Source organism: Strigops habroptila, chromosome 17, assembly GCF_004027225.2.
Source record: "Strigops habroptila isolate Jane chromosome 17, bStrHab1.2.pri, whole genome shotgun sequence".
Classification (NCBI taxonomy): Eukaryota; Metazoa; Chordata; class Aves; order Psittaciformes; family Psittacidae; genus Strigops; species Strigops habroptila.
This window is the reverse complement of record NC_044293.2, coordinates 76883-92093: the sequence shown is the minus strand read 5'-3', so window position 1 is coordinate 92093 and position 15211 is coordinate 76883. Positions and strand designations below refer to the sequence as shown.

The window sequence follows — 15211 nt, the reverse complement described above, 5'->3', positions numbered from 1 at the left end:
ATGTGCTGAGGCCGCCTTTTGTCTGGTGCCGCAGCGGCGCCGCGCTGGGACCGGGCAGCGCCGGGGCCGTCCCAGGCACCCTCGGACACCGCCCCGCCGAGCGCCCCCCGGCGCATGCGCGATGCGACGTGCTCGGCCTCGTGACCTGAAGGGGGTGTGGACGGCGGTCACGTGAGGCTCGCGGAGGCTCGATCCACCGCCAATATGGCTGCTTACCTGCAGTGGCGCCGCTTCGTATTCTTCGACAGAGAGACGGTGAAGGAGCCGCCGGGGCCGGACGGGGCCGCAGGAAAACCCTTCGCGCTGCCCCCGGGCATCGCGGTCTGCGACTCGGGTCGGGGAAACCTCGTGTTCGGGGATATCCTGAGCGGCGGCGGGGCCGGGCGCTTGGGCCTGGGTGGGGCCCGGTGGGGCCGGGCCGCGGACGGGTCCCCGGCGGTCTCTGGCTCGGTCCTTTGCCCGTTTAAAGCATGGGCGCTGGGTGAGGCGCTGCTCTGCAGAGTGTGTTCACTGCAGCCCTGGCAGAGGTCAGCGAGAAGCAAGCGTTCATGGTTTGATTCTGGTGTGTCGACAGTTGTGGGGTTTGGGTTTTTTCCCCTTTGTGTGCCTTAACTGCTGTGTACATATGGAAGGTCAGATCTGGTTTTTGCCTCGCTCCCTTCAATTCAGTAGTTTCCAAGCTTACAAGCTAAGGGTGACACATCTGTACCAGCTGAAGCAGCACAGTATCTTGGTTTCTGTGGGTGAGGATGAAGAGGGCATTAACCCCTTGGTAAGTCAAATGGCAAAGAGGAGAAAACGCTTTTGGATTGTGGGTCTTTCTTAAGGCTACTGCAATTACCTTGGTTGACCTTTCTCACCTCAAGCACCTTGCTCACTGTGAGCACGGTTATATCTGATGCCAAGTTTTGGCCTCCTAATACCTCATGTTTTGCTTGTGCCAGTGTATTGTTGTTGTTTGTAGGTTAAGGTTTGGAACCTGGAGAAGCGAGATGGTGGCAATCCTCTTTGCACACGAATTTTTCCAGCAATACCAGGTAATAAGCCCACAGTTGTATCCTGCCTCACCGTCCACGAGAACCTTAATTTCATGGCAATCGGTAAGTAAAACTGAAGTAGCTTAAAAAAAGTACTACGGTCCTTTCTTAGGTGTAGAGAAAATGAATGGATGGCACAAAACCCAGCATAGAACCTGCTGGCTTTTCTTCTCCCTCCATTTTTATGTTACTCTTGTGGAGAGACGGCCTATCTTGTGCTGTCGGAGAGCTGGAGAGGACAAATACCTAATGTTAGCCTGAGTCTGTACATATGACAGTAATAACTTTCGTAGTTAAAAGGGAAACCCATATTTTCAGTTGATGTCATCTTTCCATGCCAGTCATTAAGGTGACACATTTATTGAACTTATACTAAATGTAGCTTTTGTTGTAGTACAGGAAGAAACAACCGCAGGGTTTGTGATACCTGAAGCCCTGTACAGAAACCTTTGTTTAAATGAAAAAAGGAACATGTCCCTCTTTGGGTTTAATTGTTCCTTTGTAATAGGACTGGGGCTGTCAGCAAGCTGGTTTACTCACCCCGAGGAAATCTCCCTCTGGTCTTGTTACAGTGTACAGTATGCTTCCAATAAGCAGGTGAAACTTAATACCTTGCTGGTGAGCAACGTGTTGTCGCTGACTGGAGCTGCCCTAACTCAGGCTGGATAGTGTTTCAGTTGTGCCATGTAAGTAACAGTTTAGTCTGCCCCCTTCACCAGGTTTTGCAGATGGGAGTGTGGTACTTACAAAAGGAGACATCACTCGAGACCGGCATAGTAAGACCCAGATCCTACATGAAGGCAGTTACCCGGTTACTGGCCTTGCTTTCCGACAGTCTGGCAAAACAACACATCTATTTGTGGTTACCACAGAGAACATCCAGGTGAGAATTTAACTGGAAAAAATGAGACTCTGGCTTCAGAGTCTAGTTTAGAGCAATCCCCCAAACCTTGCGTTTCCTCCGTAGTCTTATATGCTTTCAGCAAAAGACTATCCTCACCTGGAGCTGGACACTCACGGTTGTGGACTGCGCTGCTCATCTCTCAGTGACCCATCCCAGGATCTCCAGTTCATTGTGGCAGGAAATGAATGTGTGTACCTTTATCAGCCAGACGAACGTGGTCCCTGCTTTGCCTTTGAGGGACAAAAGCTGATTGTTCACTGGTATCGGGGGTACCTCATCATTGTCTCCAAGGACCGAAAGACTTCTCCAAAGTAGGGCTCCTCAGAACAGATGAGTTCTTTTCGCTCTTGCAGCTTCCCACTTTCCTTCTTTTTTCCTTCTTCCCTGTGAAACTTCCTTCCTGGTGGCCAATGGCAACTTTGTCAGAGGTTGTTAAGGTTCGTCCAGACCCATACATCGATTAAGTTCCAGTGTGGGAGTAGCACAGTTCAGCATGCTGACCAAGTGGGGCATGGGTTTTTTCTTCCAGTCCCGTGAATTTCTCAGTGTAACACACAGATAGAATTCGTGTATGAATAGGTGGTGTTTTGCTCTGGGTCTGCTTAGCTTAATCGCCCAAGTGAACCCCAGCTGTCCTGCTCTCTGGACATCCTGAGTTTGCAAAGGAATCAAGAATTGTAGTTATTGAAGTAACTTGAAGTTCAAGTTTTCTGAAACTTTCTTCTGCTTTCCAGGTCAGAGTTTGCTGGGAACGAGGCACAGAATTCGGACAAACAAGTCTTGAATATCTATGACTTGTGCAACAAATTCATTGCATACAGCTCAATATTTGATGATATAGTGGATGTCTTAGCAGAGTGGGGTTCTCTGTATGTACTGACCAGAGACGGGAAGATTCATGTGCTGCAGGAGAAGGATACGCAAACCAAACTTGAGGCATGTAAATCTGTTTTGTTATTAGTCTCTGCCTTATGTCTGCAAGATTGTGCAGGGTGGTATTTCCCTCATACTGCTCTTCCTGTGTATTTAACAGATGCTGTTCAGAAAGAACTTATTTGAAATGGCCATTAACCTGGCCAAGAGCCACCACTTGGACAGCGATGGCTTGTCAGAGATTTTCCGGCAGTATGGTGATCATCTGTATAACAAGGGGAACCACGACGGGGCCATCCAGCAGTATATCCGGTGAGTGGGGGTCCTGTGGAGCTGTGACGCTGTAGTACAGGTAGGAGCTGAAGAGGCCTCGATTTCTGTTTTGGCCCAGGAATCAAACCAAACCACGTCATCCCAGTCGTGGCCTTTGTAGAGGCTTGGTTATCTCACTGTGCATGCAGATGGGTGGTCTTACACCATAACTAGTTGTTACTTCTGATACATAGCTGAGTGGTCCCATGTAGAGGGTTAGTGCCTGCTGAAGTTAAGGCTTCTGCATGATCAGTTGTTAATTTCTCTGTTTATTTTGACTTCCTGGGAATACAGTCTCTTGTAAGGTGACTCTTCCCCTCCCAGAACTATAGGGAAATTGGAACCATCTTACGTTATTCGGAAATTCCTGGATGCTCAGCGTATCCACAATCTCACCGCTTACCTGCAGACGCTCCACCTGCAGTCCTTGGCCAATGCAGACCATACTACGCTGCTGCTGAATTGCTATACCAAGCTCAAAGACAGCTCCAAACTGGAAGAGTTCATCAAGGTATTGGGGGAAGGTGGAATCGTGCAAAGTTGTGATGTTGTCATCATAATTAAAAAGGGGTAGCAGTGACAATGTGAATTGGCTTCTGTGGGTCTGTTGAGAGAGCGAAGAATGGATTTGTCCCTCGGTACTTGGTGTGGCTGGCTTGCCACCTGAGTCTGGAGTGTGCTGGCCATTGCCAGTGTGATTAGCAAGCTACTGAGAGGTGGCTAGGCTACTTCCTTCCTGCATGTGTGACCTTTCCCTTTCGTGAGAGGTACTAAGCTGTCCCTGCTCTGGCTTTCCTCCTGTTACATAAACGATCGCTGCTTGTGGACCATGGCGACGTTGCTGAGGGAGCATCTTTCTGCTTTTGTTCTCATAGACGAGCGAGAGTGAGGTCCGCTTCGATGTGGAAACAGCGATCAAGGTGCTTCGTCAGGCGGGTTACTACTCCCACGCTGTGTACCTGGCAGAGAAGCACATGCACCATGAATGGTACCTCAAAATCCAGCTAGAGGATATCAAGGTGAGGGGAAGGTATTGCTCTCATGTTCTCTCCTGGGGAGACTGCAACTTCTATAGCCTTCTCTTTATTGAGAATCCCATTGCGCTGACCTCTTCCCTGTGGAGCAATGCTTGCTGCCACCGCCTGCGCATTGGCTTTCCGCTTCGGCACATGTTGTAGACCAGGGGTGGAAATCAGAGGGTCTTTTTTATTCTGTTTCGGATGTGGCTTTTTACAGTGGCCTTTAAGAGAAGAGAGGGTTGTTAGAGATTGATGTAAATCGTGCAGCCCTTCCCCTGGTCTACAGCCAGTCTTCCTCCCTGAGGAGGAAAACAAGCAGGAACAGTGAACTAAGTGGTAATTCAGAGCAAACCATGTCTGTGGTGTACTTGCAGCATGTCTTAAATGCTTTCTGTCCTGGCCTTGAAGTGGAGAGCAGAAGTCAACGTCACACAGTGATTTTGCTGGCTGCCTCCCTCCACAGAACTACCAAGAGGCTCTGCGCTACATTGGAAAACTGCCTTTTGATCAGGCAGAGAGCAATATGAAGCGGTATGGAAAAATCCTTATGCACCATGTCCCTAACGAGACCACAGAATTGCTGAAGGTCCTTTGCACTGATTACCGGCCACTGGGAGACAGCGAAGGCCCCGGGATGCTGGAAGGAAGAAAGGTACAGTTTGTGCTGGCTGGGAGCCGTTGCTCTTGAGTAGTAGCTTCACAGCAAGCGAGTGCTCCTGCATGCGTTGTGCTGCAGGCCTGATGCTTTAGGTATAATGAGAAATGCACCTCAATATTCTCCACTGTGGTGAGACCCCCACCTGGAGCACTGTGTCCGGCTCCAGAGCCCTCAGCACAGGGAAGACGTGGGCCTTTTGAGCAGGTCCAGAGGAGGCCACAAAAGTGATCAGAGTGCTGGAGCCTCTCTTCCAGGAGGACAGGCCGAGAGTGCTGGGGCTTGTTCAGCCTGGAGAAGAGAAGCCTCCCAGGAGACCTTAGAGCAGCTTCTGGTGCCTAAAGGGGGCTTTTAAGAAAGATGGGGACAAACTTTTTAGCAGAGCCTTTTGGAACAGGACGAGAGATAATGGTTTGGAACTAAAAGAGGGTAGATTTAGACTAGCTGTGTATGAGGAGATTTTTTACACTGAGGGTGCTGAAACACTGGAACGCGTGGCACGGAGAGGTGGTAGATGCCCCATCCCTGGAAACATGCAAGGTCAGGTTGGATGGGGCGCTCTGAGCAACCTGATCTAATTGAAGATGGCTCTGCTCACTGCAAGGGGATTGGACTAGATGACCTTTGAAGGTCCTTTCCAACCCAAACTGTTCTATGAGAAGCTCCATCCTGATGTACCGGTAGTTCCAGAGACCACTTAAAAACTATTGCTCGGAAATGATTCCCATCCCGTGCTGTATCTGTTGCGCCACAGGCTCTGGGAATGAGCGCTCCGCACGACAGGGAAGAAGCACCTGTCTGGCTGAGACTGAACTTGCTGCTTGACTTGTTCTGGCTGTGTTACAGGCTAATTCGGAGGAGTTCATTCCAGTCTTTGCAAACAACTCCCGAGAACTGAAGGCTTTTCTGGAGCACATGACTGAGGTGCAGGCTGACTCTCCGCAGGGTGTCTACGACACTTTACTGGAACTTCAACTCCAGAACTGGGCACATGAACAAGATGAGCAGGTTTGAGCTCCTCCAGCTTTGTGTTTTGAGAGGGAAATTTGGTGTCTTTGAATCCTACTTGTGTTCCTGCCAACCCTTAACCTTCCCAGGTGGGCATTGATAACATGAGGCAATACGTAACGTTGTGCTGGACAAATGGGACGTGAATGGGAAAGCAGCCTGCTTGCTGGGAGAATACTCCTTTCAGTGAGGCTGAGCTTGTTTTGTATGAATCTCATTTTAGAACAGATTCCAGACAATAAAACCTCTGTAGTCAGATGCCTCTCCCACAAAAGTAGCGTCTGTTTGCTTGCCTAGATCTCTGAGGATGCTGGCTGCTGGGTGAAAGAAATCACGTCCTGCTTGCTTAAAAGGGTAGAGGGCAAATATCAAAACTATCCTCTTCTTTGAAAGAGCTGCAAATTCTTGTTGAGTCTTAGTGCAAAATGTTCTCTGTGCACGTGTTGCTCTCCGCAACCTCTCCCCCTTCTCTGTAGATCAAGGAGAAGCTGCACAATGAAGCCCTCACCCTCCTGAAGAGCGGAAGGTTCAAAACAGTCTTTGATAAGGCCTTGGTCTTATGTCAGATGCACAATTTCAAGGATGGTGTCCTCTACCTCTATGAGCAGGGCAAACTGTGAGTGTTGCTCTTGTCTGTAGAGTCCTGTCCCTCTACCCATTTCCCATCACGGGAATTTCTGAGCCATAAACCTCCCTGCCTTACAATACAATGGTAACGACCTCTTTAGTATCTCAAGATACTCTTTCTCCCTACTCTGTAGTTTCCAACAGATCATGCACTACCACATGCAGAATGAGCAGTACAAGAAGGTGATCGAGGTGTGCGAGTTGTATGGAGACCAAGAGGCTTGTCTGTGGGAACAGGCTCTCGGCTACTTTGCGCGGAAGGAGGAGGACTGCAAAGAGTATATTGCTGCAGTGCTGAAACACATCGAGAACAAGAATCTTATGCCTCCGTTGCTTGGTAATAATGACATGTGGCACCCAACGTTCCTCCACCAAAAAAACCCTAAACTAGCTTATAGCATTCCCTGGAAATTAGAAATTTGAGAGAAGTATCAACAAAGTTTGAGCCCACCATTTGAAGTAATAACGTGCCCTACAGGGAAAAGCTATGCCGGTCACAGCTCCCTAGTTAGGAGAAACGATCTGTGGTGTCAGTCGTAGAGATGTTTGTACCTGATTTCTGTTCTGGCAGCGTGGGGAGGTGGAGGGCTTGCTGAAACTCCTGCTGTGCCTTGATGGAGGAACTGGAATGGAATCCAGTCCACTGGATCCTTGCTTTGCCCCTTTTGGTCTGAGCTATCCAAACATGCTCCCAGTTACCCATTTCTGAAAGAGGTCGAACTGCAATCGACTCTTTAAATGAGTGACTCTGAGTCGGTGAGAATGCTGACTGCCCTTGCCTGTAGAAGTGGCCTTCTACAGAAAAGCCATCTGTCCAGGTATGACTAATGTGGTTGCAGGTTTTTTTGCTGGTGTTTAAACTAACTTCTCGGTTGCTCTCAGTTGTGCAGACGCTGGCTCATAACTCCACAGCCACACTGTCTGTGGTTAAGGATTATCTTGTCAACAAGCTGCAGAAGCAGAGCCGCCAGATAGAGCAGGATGAGCAGAGAATTCACAAATACCGAGAAGAAACTACAAGGATCCGCCAGGAGATCGAAGAGCTAAAAGCAAGGTGCAGGATTGTGTGCTGTCTCAACTTACATAAAACAGAACTGTCCTTTCATTAAGGAAAAATACGCTTTGTCTTCCTCACCCTTCTGCCTCCTCTCATTCTCGCAGGCCCAAGATCTTTCAGAAGACCAAGTGCAGCATTTGCACCAGTGCCCTGGAGCTGCCTTCAGTCCACTTCCTGTGCGGTCATTCCTTCCACCAGCATTGCTTTGAAAGCTACTCCGAGAGCGATTCGGAATGTCCTACATGCATGCCAGAAAATCGCAAAGTGATGGACATGATCCGAGCCCAGGAGCAGAAGCGAGATCTGCACGACCAGTTTCAGCATCAGGTAGGGTAACATTGTTTATTTTACCAAGTTTGAATAAATACGGTTTAGATTTACAGATTTAATTTACAGATCTCCAGAGGCTGGTAGAGTAGGGTAAGGCTGAAAGCATTTTGTGGACAAGGTTGTGTCAACTGCAAATAATGAGGCCCTAGGGTGACTGTGTTATGCACAGGGTGCGAAGAGTCCTTAATGCTCTCCAGAGCTGAAAGAGAAACTGTTCTCACTTGACCTTGAAACAGGTCAGTTGGACTCTATGATCTTAAGGGTTTTTTCCAACCTGGAGAGCTGTCGGTCAGTGTGACTTTTGTTCTATATGACTTCTGGCTGTATAGAACAAATGGAAGAAGAAAGGGAAAAAGTTGGGCCAGTCACATCGGAACCGGGGTGGGGGAGGGCAGTTAGGGTACTCCAAAAGTGTTGCATTTTCCAAGGGTGAAGCGGTGAAGTCGGGAATGGGGCCTTAGCTAGAGTATGTTCATGTGAGTAGAAACTAGACAAGCAGAGACAGTCACTTTCCTGAGAATTGTCAGTTGCCTCTGCAGTGCATGGCACAAATGTGGGATTGAAAACAAGGGGCGGAAGACCTGAGGAGAGGAAGGTGCTTGGGCAGTACTCACATGGAACTAGTAGAGTAGCCAAGGAGTGACGGGGGCTGCTGTGTCTAATAGGGAGGGGAAGGGGAGGGGCCCGGAGGCTTTAGCTGATACTGCTGCTTTGTGTCTGGCAGCTCAAGTGTTCCAACGATGGCTTTTCTGTTGTTGCCGACTACTTCGGTCGTGGCGTCTTCAATAAGCTGACCCTCATCACGGACTTGCCTTCGGGAAAGGCGGCGACGCTTGAGGCTGGCCTGCAGCGGGACCTGCTCATGCACACCAAGCGCAGCACCTGACCGCGCGGTTCCTGCGGGATCCCCTCGCGCGCCCTCGGGCATCTGTACACAGCCCCTAATAAACCAGACCGCAGCGGGACCGTGCGGCACCGTGCGCCGAGGGCGGGCCGGGGGGCGGGCTGCTGCGGCTCCGCCCCGCTCCCGGCTGGCGAAGGGCGCGGGTCACGTGCGCAGCCGGACGTGAGGCAGCGGGGCGGGCCTGCGCAGTGCGGGCGTTCCGGAGGGCAGGCGCTGTCATGGCGGAGCCGGTCTCGGCCGCCGTGAGTCTGGGGTCGGCGGGCGCGGGGCCGCGCGGGGGGCGGGCGGGGAGCGGCGGGGCGGACGCTGACCCGGTTGTTGCCGCAGGGCGAGAACGGCGCGTGCGGCAGAGCGGTCCGCGTGGGCACCCGCCGGAGCCAGGTAGGCTGCGACGGGCGCGGGGGGGTCCCGTCTGCGGCCCGTAGTGGCGCCGCGCGGCTTTGGGGCGCAGGGGGCGCGGTCTGGCACCACGGGTGCTGTCGGCTCGCCCGCCTCCACCGGCGGCAGAGCCCGCGGAACGAAGCGCTCACGCCTTCTGGTTCCTCTCGGGGGGCTCCGAGAGGAAACGCTTTCTATGGAGTCCTGGTGGCAGGCGGCTCTGAAGAGCGCAGCCTTTGGGCAGGTAACGGAGGGTGAGGGTGCGAGTGCCCCTTCGGGATAACGGGGATCTTGCTGGGGACTTGCTGGGCTGGTGCAGCTCTTCTGGGGAGGCGGGACCCCTCCCCCCCCCCAACCCGACACCCCCCCCAACGACTGCTGGCTTCAGGGCACCCGAAGGACTGGGACGGGATAGCGGGTATCGCCTGTCAGCTGGGTGCAGCAGGGAGGAGGAGGCCCGCGGAGGGAGATAAGAGTCCTTCAGGCCTTTGTTCTGAGATAATCTTGTGCGTTCTGGGAGCACGTTCTAGGAAGAATTCCGTACTTTTAGGAAGGTGTTTTGTGTAGACGTGAGGGCAAGAGACACAGCTGTGCTGCGTGCTGCTGCTTTTTCTAACCTGAGGCTCTTGTGGCCCTTTACAAAGGGAAGCAGCAACTTGTACTCATTTTACATATAGGGAAAGTACAGTCCTGAGACCAAAGTTAATTGCCCCAGGCTACACAGCTCATCGGTGGGAGAAAGCTGAAACTCTCCTGTGGTTGCTTGAGTCTGCTGCTGCTTGCATGTGTGGAATGATTATTCTGTTTTTATTTGGCTGAATTTTGCTGTTCTTGTGCAAGGGAATGTTGTTCCTTACTGCTGTAAGATCTGTTGCTCGCTCTGTGTGCAGACCTAAGCTGTAGCTTTTCTGCTGCTTAGTCCATAAAGTAAGTTCTTCAGTGAAATGCTCGTCACGTATGCGTCCGTGCAGTTCAAGGAGTTTGTACATATGAGTGATTTTACTCAGGCTACTGATTTCTAATGCTTTTGATTGGGAGAATGTAGTGGTCATACATGTCTGACCATCAAAGAATGCCAAAGTCCTCTCTAGCTACTGGATGGATGATGTGCTCTTTCTTTAGGGCTTTGCTTTCTGCTTCATTGCAGCTGGCCCGGATTCAGACTGACAGCATAGTCGAGATGCTCCGTGAGCTGTACCCCGAGCTCCACTTTGAGATTGGTAAGTTTGAATGCCGCCCCAGGGTAGGCGGCAGCAGGAGCCAACTGCTTATCTTTGTGTGCAAGAGGTGTGTGTGCAGTGCTGGCGTGAGGAGGAGGAGGATTCGATCCTGCTTATCTGTAAGTGCCGTCTGATTTCAGTTATGTTGTGTGGCTGAGCAGCTGCTGCTGGTTTCTTCTGGAGGAGAAAGATGGACTTCATAAGCTCCTCATGGTTGAAACTTTGAGTACGTCATGCAGATGGTGTTAATGTTGCTCCATTTGAGAACCTGGTATCACTGTGGCTGCACCCTGCTGTGCCTTAGGAATGTTTTTCCTGGCTGGGGCTTGAGGGGTTCAACGGGAGCAATGGGAGCCTGCCCTCTTGCCACTTACTCTGTTTTTGAGGACAGTGAAGGAAGTCTCCGTGTCACTTGTCTTGAGCGCAGCATGTTTCCAGAAGCAAGCAAGCTGCTTTTATATTACCTCAAGTCGGTGTTCATGCAGTAGCATGTGATGCTGCTGCTCGTTGTGTGTTGCATAGATATTTCTAGCCTAGGCCTAGGTGCTCTGAATGAGTCTCACATTTTACCTGTGCTCTTTCTGAGCAGTTGCCATGTCAACGACCGGAGACAAGATCCTGGATACAGCACTTTCCAAGGTAATGGATCTCTTTTTTGCTCTGCACAAGAAGTAATTGTGGTTGATGATATATTTGCTGACCTTTCTGGGGTCATTCTTGTTCTTCCATTTATATGTAGATCGGTGAGAAGAGTCTCTTCACCAAAGAGCTGGAAAATGCACTTGAAAGAAATGAGTAAGACCTCCTTGTTTTCTCTTCCTCCTCTGGCATTCCCGGTGCTCTTTCTTTGGACGTCTTTGGCTTGCTGTGTGTGTGATCCTAGTTTCTTTCTGTTCTGATACTTCTCTGGCCAAGAAAGAACATATTTAGTGTTATTGTGTTAACGTCCAGTAATATTTTAGCATGCCAAACATGCAGGAGACGTGGGCACCTTGTGCTGCTTTCTGGGTAACTTCTTTCTACAGAAAACACTCAGTTGGGGCTCCTGCTGGAGCAGAGACATGAGTGCTTTTTTGGTTGTTTTGGTCTTTTTTCTTTTTCAGTATCCCGAGGAGGTTGCAGTGGTGCTTATGCTTTAGAGTAGGTTTAAAACCAAAAGATGATATTCTACATCTGTGACACACAGGCACATGATACTGTGCTTTTGAGTAAAGCCAGTGAAAAAAATACTGGAGACTCAAGCATTTACAACGATGTTCATTTGCCTTGTAACAGAGCAGATGATAGCTTTTGCTTTGGCTAGCTGTTATTTCCAGTTCAAAGCATAATAGCAGACAAGGGACTAGTTGCATATTGGTACGATGAGTTTCTCTCTGCGTGAACATCTCTAGTGTCTTTCTTACCCTCATTTGACCCGATGGTCATAATGTGTCTTGCAGCGCTGCAGGGAGGACATCGCCTTCATTTTACAGGTGGGAAAAGAGAGACAGAGAAGGATGAAGTGGCTTTTCTGGAGTAACGCTAGAATCCTATAGGAATTCTGGCTGTAGGATCCTGACATTCCTCCCTCTTGTCCAAAGTAATTCCCAGAGTGGATTCACACTTTTTCTGTAGGTGTCCTGCAGGCCTCAGGTAGGCACGGTGTGAGCTCAGGCATCTCTTCAGTGATTACTGTCCTCTTATTTTTAGAGTTGACCTCGTGGTTCACTCCTTGAAGGACCTGCCAACTTCTCTTCCTCCTGGCTTTACCATTGGTGCTGTCTGCAAGTAAGTGTGGATGCGAGGCTCGATTCTCTAAGGGATGTGCATTTTACAGCATCAGTAGTGGCAGCAAAACAAGGGTGACATAAGTCATTTTAGGTGTTCAGAGTTTGACCATTTTCTGATTAATCTCTGAAACAGAGGAAACACTAGAGCTGATCTCATGTTCTGTAGCTGGCAGGTTTGCTGGAAATTCTTGCTTTTGTTCTGATGATTTATGGGTTATTTTGGAGCCAGAGGCGGTTCCTCTGGGGCCTGAAAGAGAACTGTTAAGCTTAATAGCCTTCTGTTAAATGATGTCAGCCATTCTGTATTTGTATTGTTTTGCAGAAGGGAAAACCCACTTGATGCCGTTGTCTTTCATCCCAAAAACTCTGGGAAAACACTGAGCCTCCTTCCTGAAAAGAGGTGAGTGGGGAGAGGAAGACAGGTGCAGTCGGTGATGGCAGCTAGGGGCTGCCCTCCAGAAGTATCTCCTGTAAATCAGTTGCTTGGGATTGGCTTGCCTGCATCTAGCTTCAGCCAGGCTTTATGCTAAACCTCACAGAGTGGTTTTCTTTCTTCTAAGGAGATAAAAATGATTAGCAGGTTCTTGGATCATCATTTTAATTAAGGAAAAAAAAAAAGTCGTCATTTGTTGGCTTGAAAGTTCAGAGTCATTTCAGCTGGAGGTGAGGGTGAGGTGACGTGAGTGTAGGAGTATTCTGGATTTCATCCATTTCATTTTCCCCACAGTGTGATTGGAACCAGTTCACTTCGCAGAGCAGCTCAGCTCAAAAAGAAGTTCCCTCAGTTAGAATTCAGGGATATTGTATCCTTTCCTGGCAAAATGAAATGTGGGGGCTGGGTCAAGCTGCAAACAGGAAACTAGAACTTAATGTGAAATCTAGATTCAAGGCTAATTTATACCACCTGATGCACAAGAGCAAACTGCTTCCTCAAAGGCTGCCCTCCCCTAACCTGCTTGGTGAGAGGTGTATAGTGCACTGTCGCCATTCTGCCCTTTGCTTTTTCATGAGCCTGTAAAGAAGGGGCCAGCCTTCATCTAGTAGGAAGAATTGTCTGTATGTAATGCTGCTTTCAGGATGGTATTCTGATTCTCATTTGGAGGCTGTCGGATTGTGTAAACACACTCCAGCGAGCGTTACGTGGGGATAGGACCATTTGCCTGCTGTTTCTGTGCTTGCTTAATCACTTCTACAGAGAGGGAATTTAAATACCCGCTTAAGGAAGCTAGATGAGAAGGAAGACTTCAGTGCCATCATCCTGGCTGCTGCTGGGCTGAAGAGAATGGGCTGGGAGAATCGCATCGGTCAGGTGAGGAGCAGCAAAGCAGAAGATACCATTCTCTGCTGAACCATCACCTGCTTGCCTCTCAGACCTCGCGGTGGTCCCGTCAAAGGTCAGCGTGTTGTCTGCCCAATCTGCTGAAACCAGACACAAGTTAACTTGGGTTTTGCTTTCTTCCAGCTCCTAAACCCTGAAGATTGTCTGTATGCTGTTGGACAGGTACGTTAAGACTCTCATATCTTAAGGCGTACCTGGTGTCGAAAGCCAGTGGCAGTATGGTGCGTTTCCAGTTTAGGAAAGAATTGTGTTGTCACTTACTCATTCAGCACTTGATCTTTATCTTGAGAAAATGTTGGGAAGCTTGGATTTATCCAGGTTTCCTGTCACAAGGGACATTGGGGCGGGTGTGTCCTAACTGAGAGAGGCTTTAGAATGGCTTGAGGTGACAGTGAGATCTTGAACATGTTGGCCAAAGGAAGTTCTCATCTTCCCTTTACAGCAGTTGCTCTAGGATGTCCCTGCAACCAGTGGATTGTTTTGTAATTTATTTCTGTAAATGGCTAAACATCACTCCCTTAGCAAAGTGCATCCAGACCTCTGAGTCTGTTTCACGACCAATGCTGAGCACACAGAGAGGTATGAAGTTGAAGAATTACTACGCTTATTGTGTTGCATGTTTCTCTTTCTTCTTGTAGGGCGCCTTAGCGGTGGAAGTTCGTGCCAAAGACCAAGAGATCCTGGATATGGTGTCTGTCCTGCACGATGCAGACACCGTGTTATGCTGCATTGCTGAGAGAGCCTTTATGAAACGTTTGGTAGGTGGGGCATCCTGGCTCTTCTGCCTGCGGCAGTAAATACTGGTCTGCTAGTTGACTCGATGCCACGGCGTGGGCAATCTTTCCTAAATCTACGAAATAGAGATTGCTTCTGAATCGAGAAGGGCCTGAAGAGCGATGGGCAGGGGGTTGTGCAGCCTAAACTTTTCAGAGGCCTCTGCTTTGAACCTGTCAGATAGGAGCCTCAGTGTCAGCTGCTTTCTGTTTTAGGAGGGTGGATGTAGCGTCCCTGTCGCCGTCAGCACCATGTTGAAAGATGGCCAGGTGAGGAGTACTTTGTATCTATCTGGGATTATTTCTGAAAACCTATTCAAGTGCATGCATATTCCCTGATCCTACCTTGAGGGTAACTCTGGCAGATATCTTTATAGCTGCCCTTTATAGCAGAGAGGCTCCTGACTCAAGCCTTCTGGGTTTGTGTCCAAAGCAGGAGTATGAGAACAGGCCTGGCTACTGAAGCTCGGTCTTCTAGAAAATGCCTTTACTAGAAGTACCAGACTCCCTCTATCCTCTTAAAGGTAACGGTGCCCTAAGATGTGAAAGCCTTGTTCCCGACCCCAGAAAAATCAGTGTTTTATACAACAGGAGTGTGATTGAGGAGGTGGGAAGCTAGAAAACAGTTCACCTTTTTCCTTGCGAAACGGGGATCACTTTTCTTGTGTTGTTACGCTATTCTTGCTGGTCCCACTGCACTACAGAAGCCTTCCCCACGGGGCTGAGTTTTGAATGTGCGTTTCGGTTTTTTAAGGGGGTAGTTGGCTTTCTGTTTGTTAACTCTGTATTAATCCCTTCTGTGTGTCTTCCCAAGCTGTATTTGACAGGAGCCGTCTACAGTTTGGATGGATCCGATAGCCTGAAGGAGACTATGCAGACCAGTGTTAATTATCCCCAGCAGGTATGTGAACCACGGTGGTGGCTTCAAAACCCAAACCTGAAGCCATGTGACAAAACCAGACCTTTTGAAATCTGCCTATTATGTCGGGTCTGGATCCTTGGAAAC

General features: G+C 49.4%; 2 protein-coding genes across 6 annotated transcripts in view; both read left to right on the top strand.

Moving 5' to 3' along the window:
- The first annotated feature begins 116 nt into the window (after positions 1 to 116).
- VPS11 (VPS11 core subunit of CORVET and HOPS complexes) lies at positions 117 to 8787 on the top strand. The gene is made up of 16 exons (XM_030505580.1): positions 117 to 358; positions 624 to 772; positions 965 to 1100; positions 1757 to 1920; positions 2005 to 2252; positions 2676 to 2877; positions 2975 to 3126; positions 3451 to 3637; positions 4002 to 4145; positions 4609 to 4797; positions 5647 to 5808; positions 6285 to 6424; positions 6570 to 6772; positions 7318 to 7489; positions 7597 to 7819; positions 8547 to 8787. The coding sequence occupies exons 1-16, from the start codon at positions 205 to 207 to the stop codon at positions 8706 to 8708; spliced, it is 2787 nt and encodes a 928-aa protein (XP_030361440.1). The 5' UTR covers positions 117 to 204; the 3' UTR covers positions 8709 to 8787.
- Positions 8788 to 8898: 111 nt separating this feature from the next.
- Positions 8899 to 15211, top strand: part of HMBS (hydroxymethylbilane synthase) — a 7512-nt gene continuing 1199 nt past the window's right edge. The window contains exons 1-14 of one of the 5 annotated variants that reach the window (XM_030505587.1): positions 8899 to 8968; positions 9054 to 9107; positions 10252 to 10324; positions 10914 to 10963; positions 11064 to 11119; positions 11764 to 11796; positions 12014 to 12091; positions 12416 to 12493; positions 12821 to 12896; positions 13289 to 13402; positions 13556 to 13594; positions 14071 to 14190; positions 14422 to 14475; positions 15020 to 15106. In XM_030505587.1, coding sequence (XP_030361447.1) covers positions 8945 to 8968; positions 9054 to 9107; positions 10252 to 10324; positions 10914 to 10963; positions 11064 to 11119; positions 11764 to 11796; positions 12014 to 12091; positions 12416 to 12493; positions 12821 to 12896; positions 13289 to 13402; positions 13556 to 13594; positions 14071 to 14190; positions 14422 to 14475; positions 15020 to 15106 — 936 coding nt within the window. In that variant the 5' untranslated portion in view covers positions 8899 to 8944. Of the gene's footprint in view, positions 8969 to 9053; positions 9108 to 9134; positions 9349 to 9974; positions 10325 to 10913; positions 10964 to 11063; positions 11120 to 11763; positions 11797 to 12013; positions 12092 to 12415; positions 12494 to 12820; positions 12897 to 13288; positions 13403 to 13555; positions 13595 to 14070; positions 14191 to 14421; positions 14476 to 15019; positions 15107 to 15211 lie in introns of those variants that run through there. The other 4 variants (XM_030505590.1, XM_030505589.1, XM_030505586.1 and 1 more) reach the window with 4 other exon arrangements.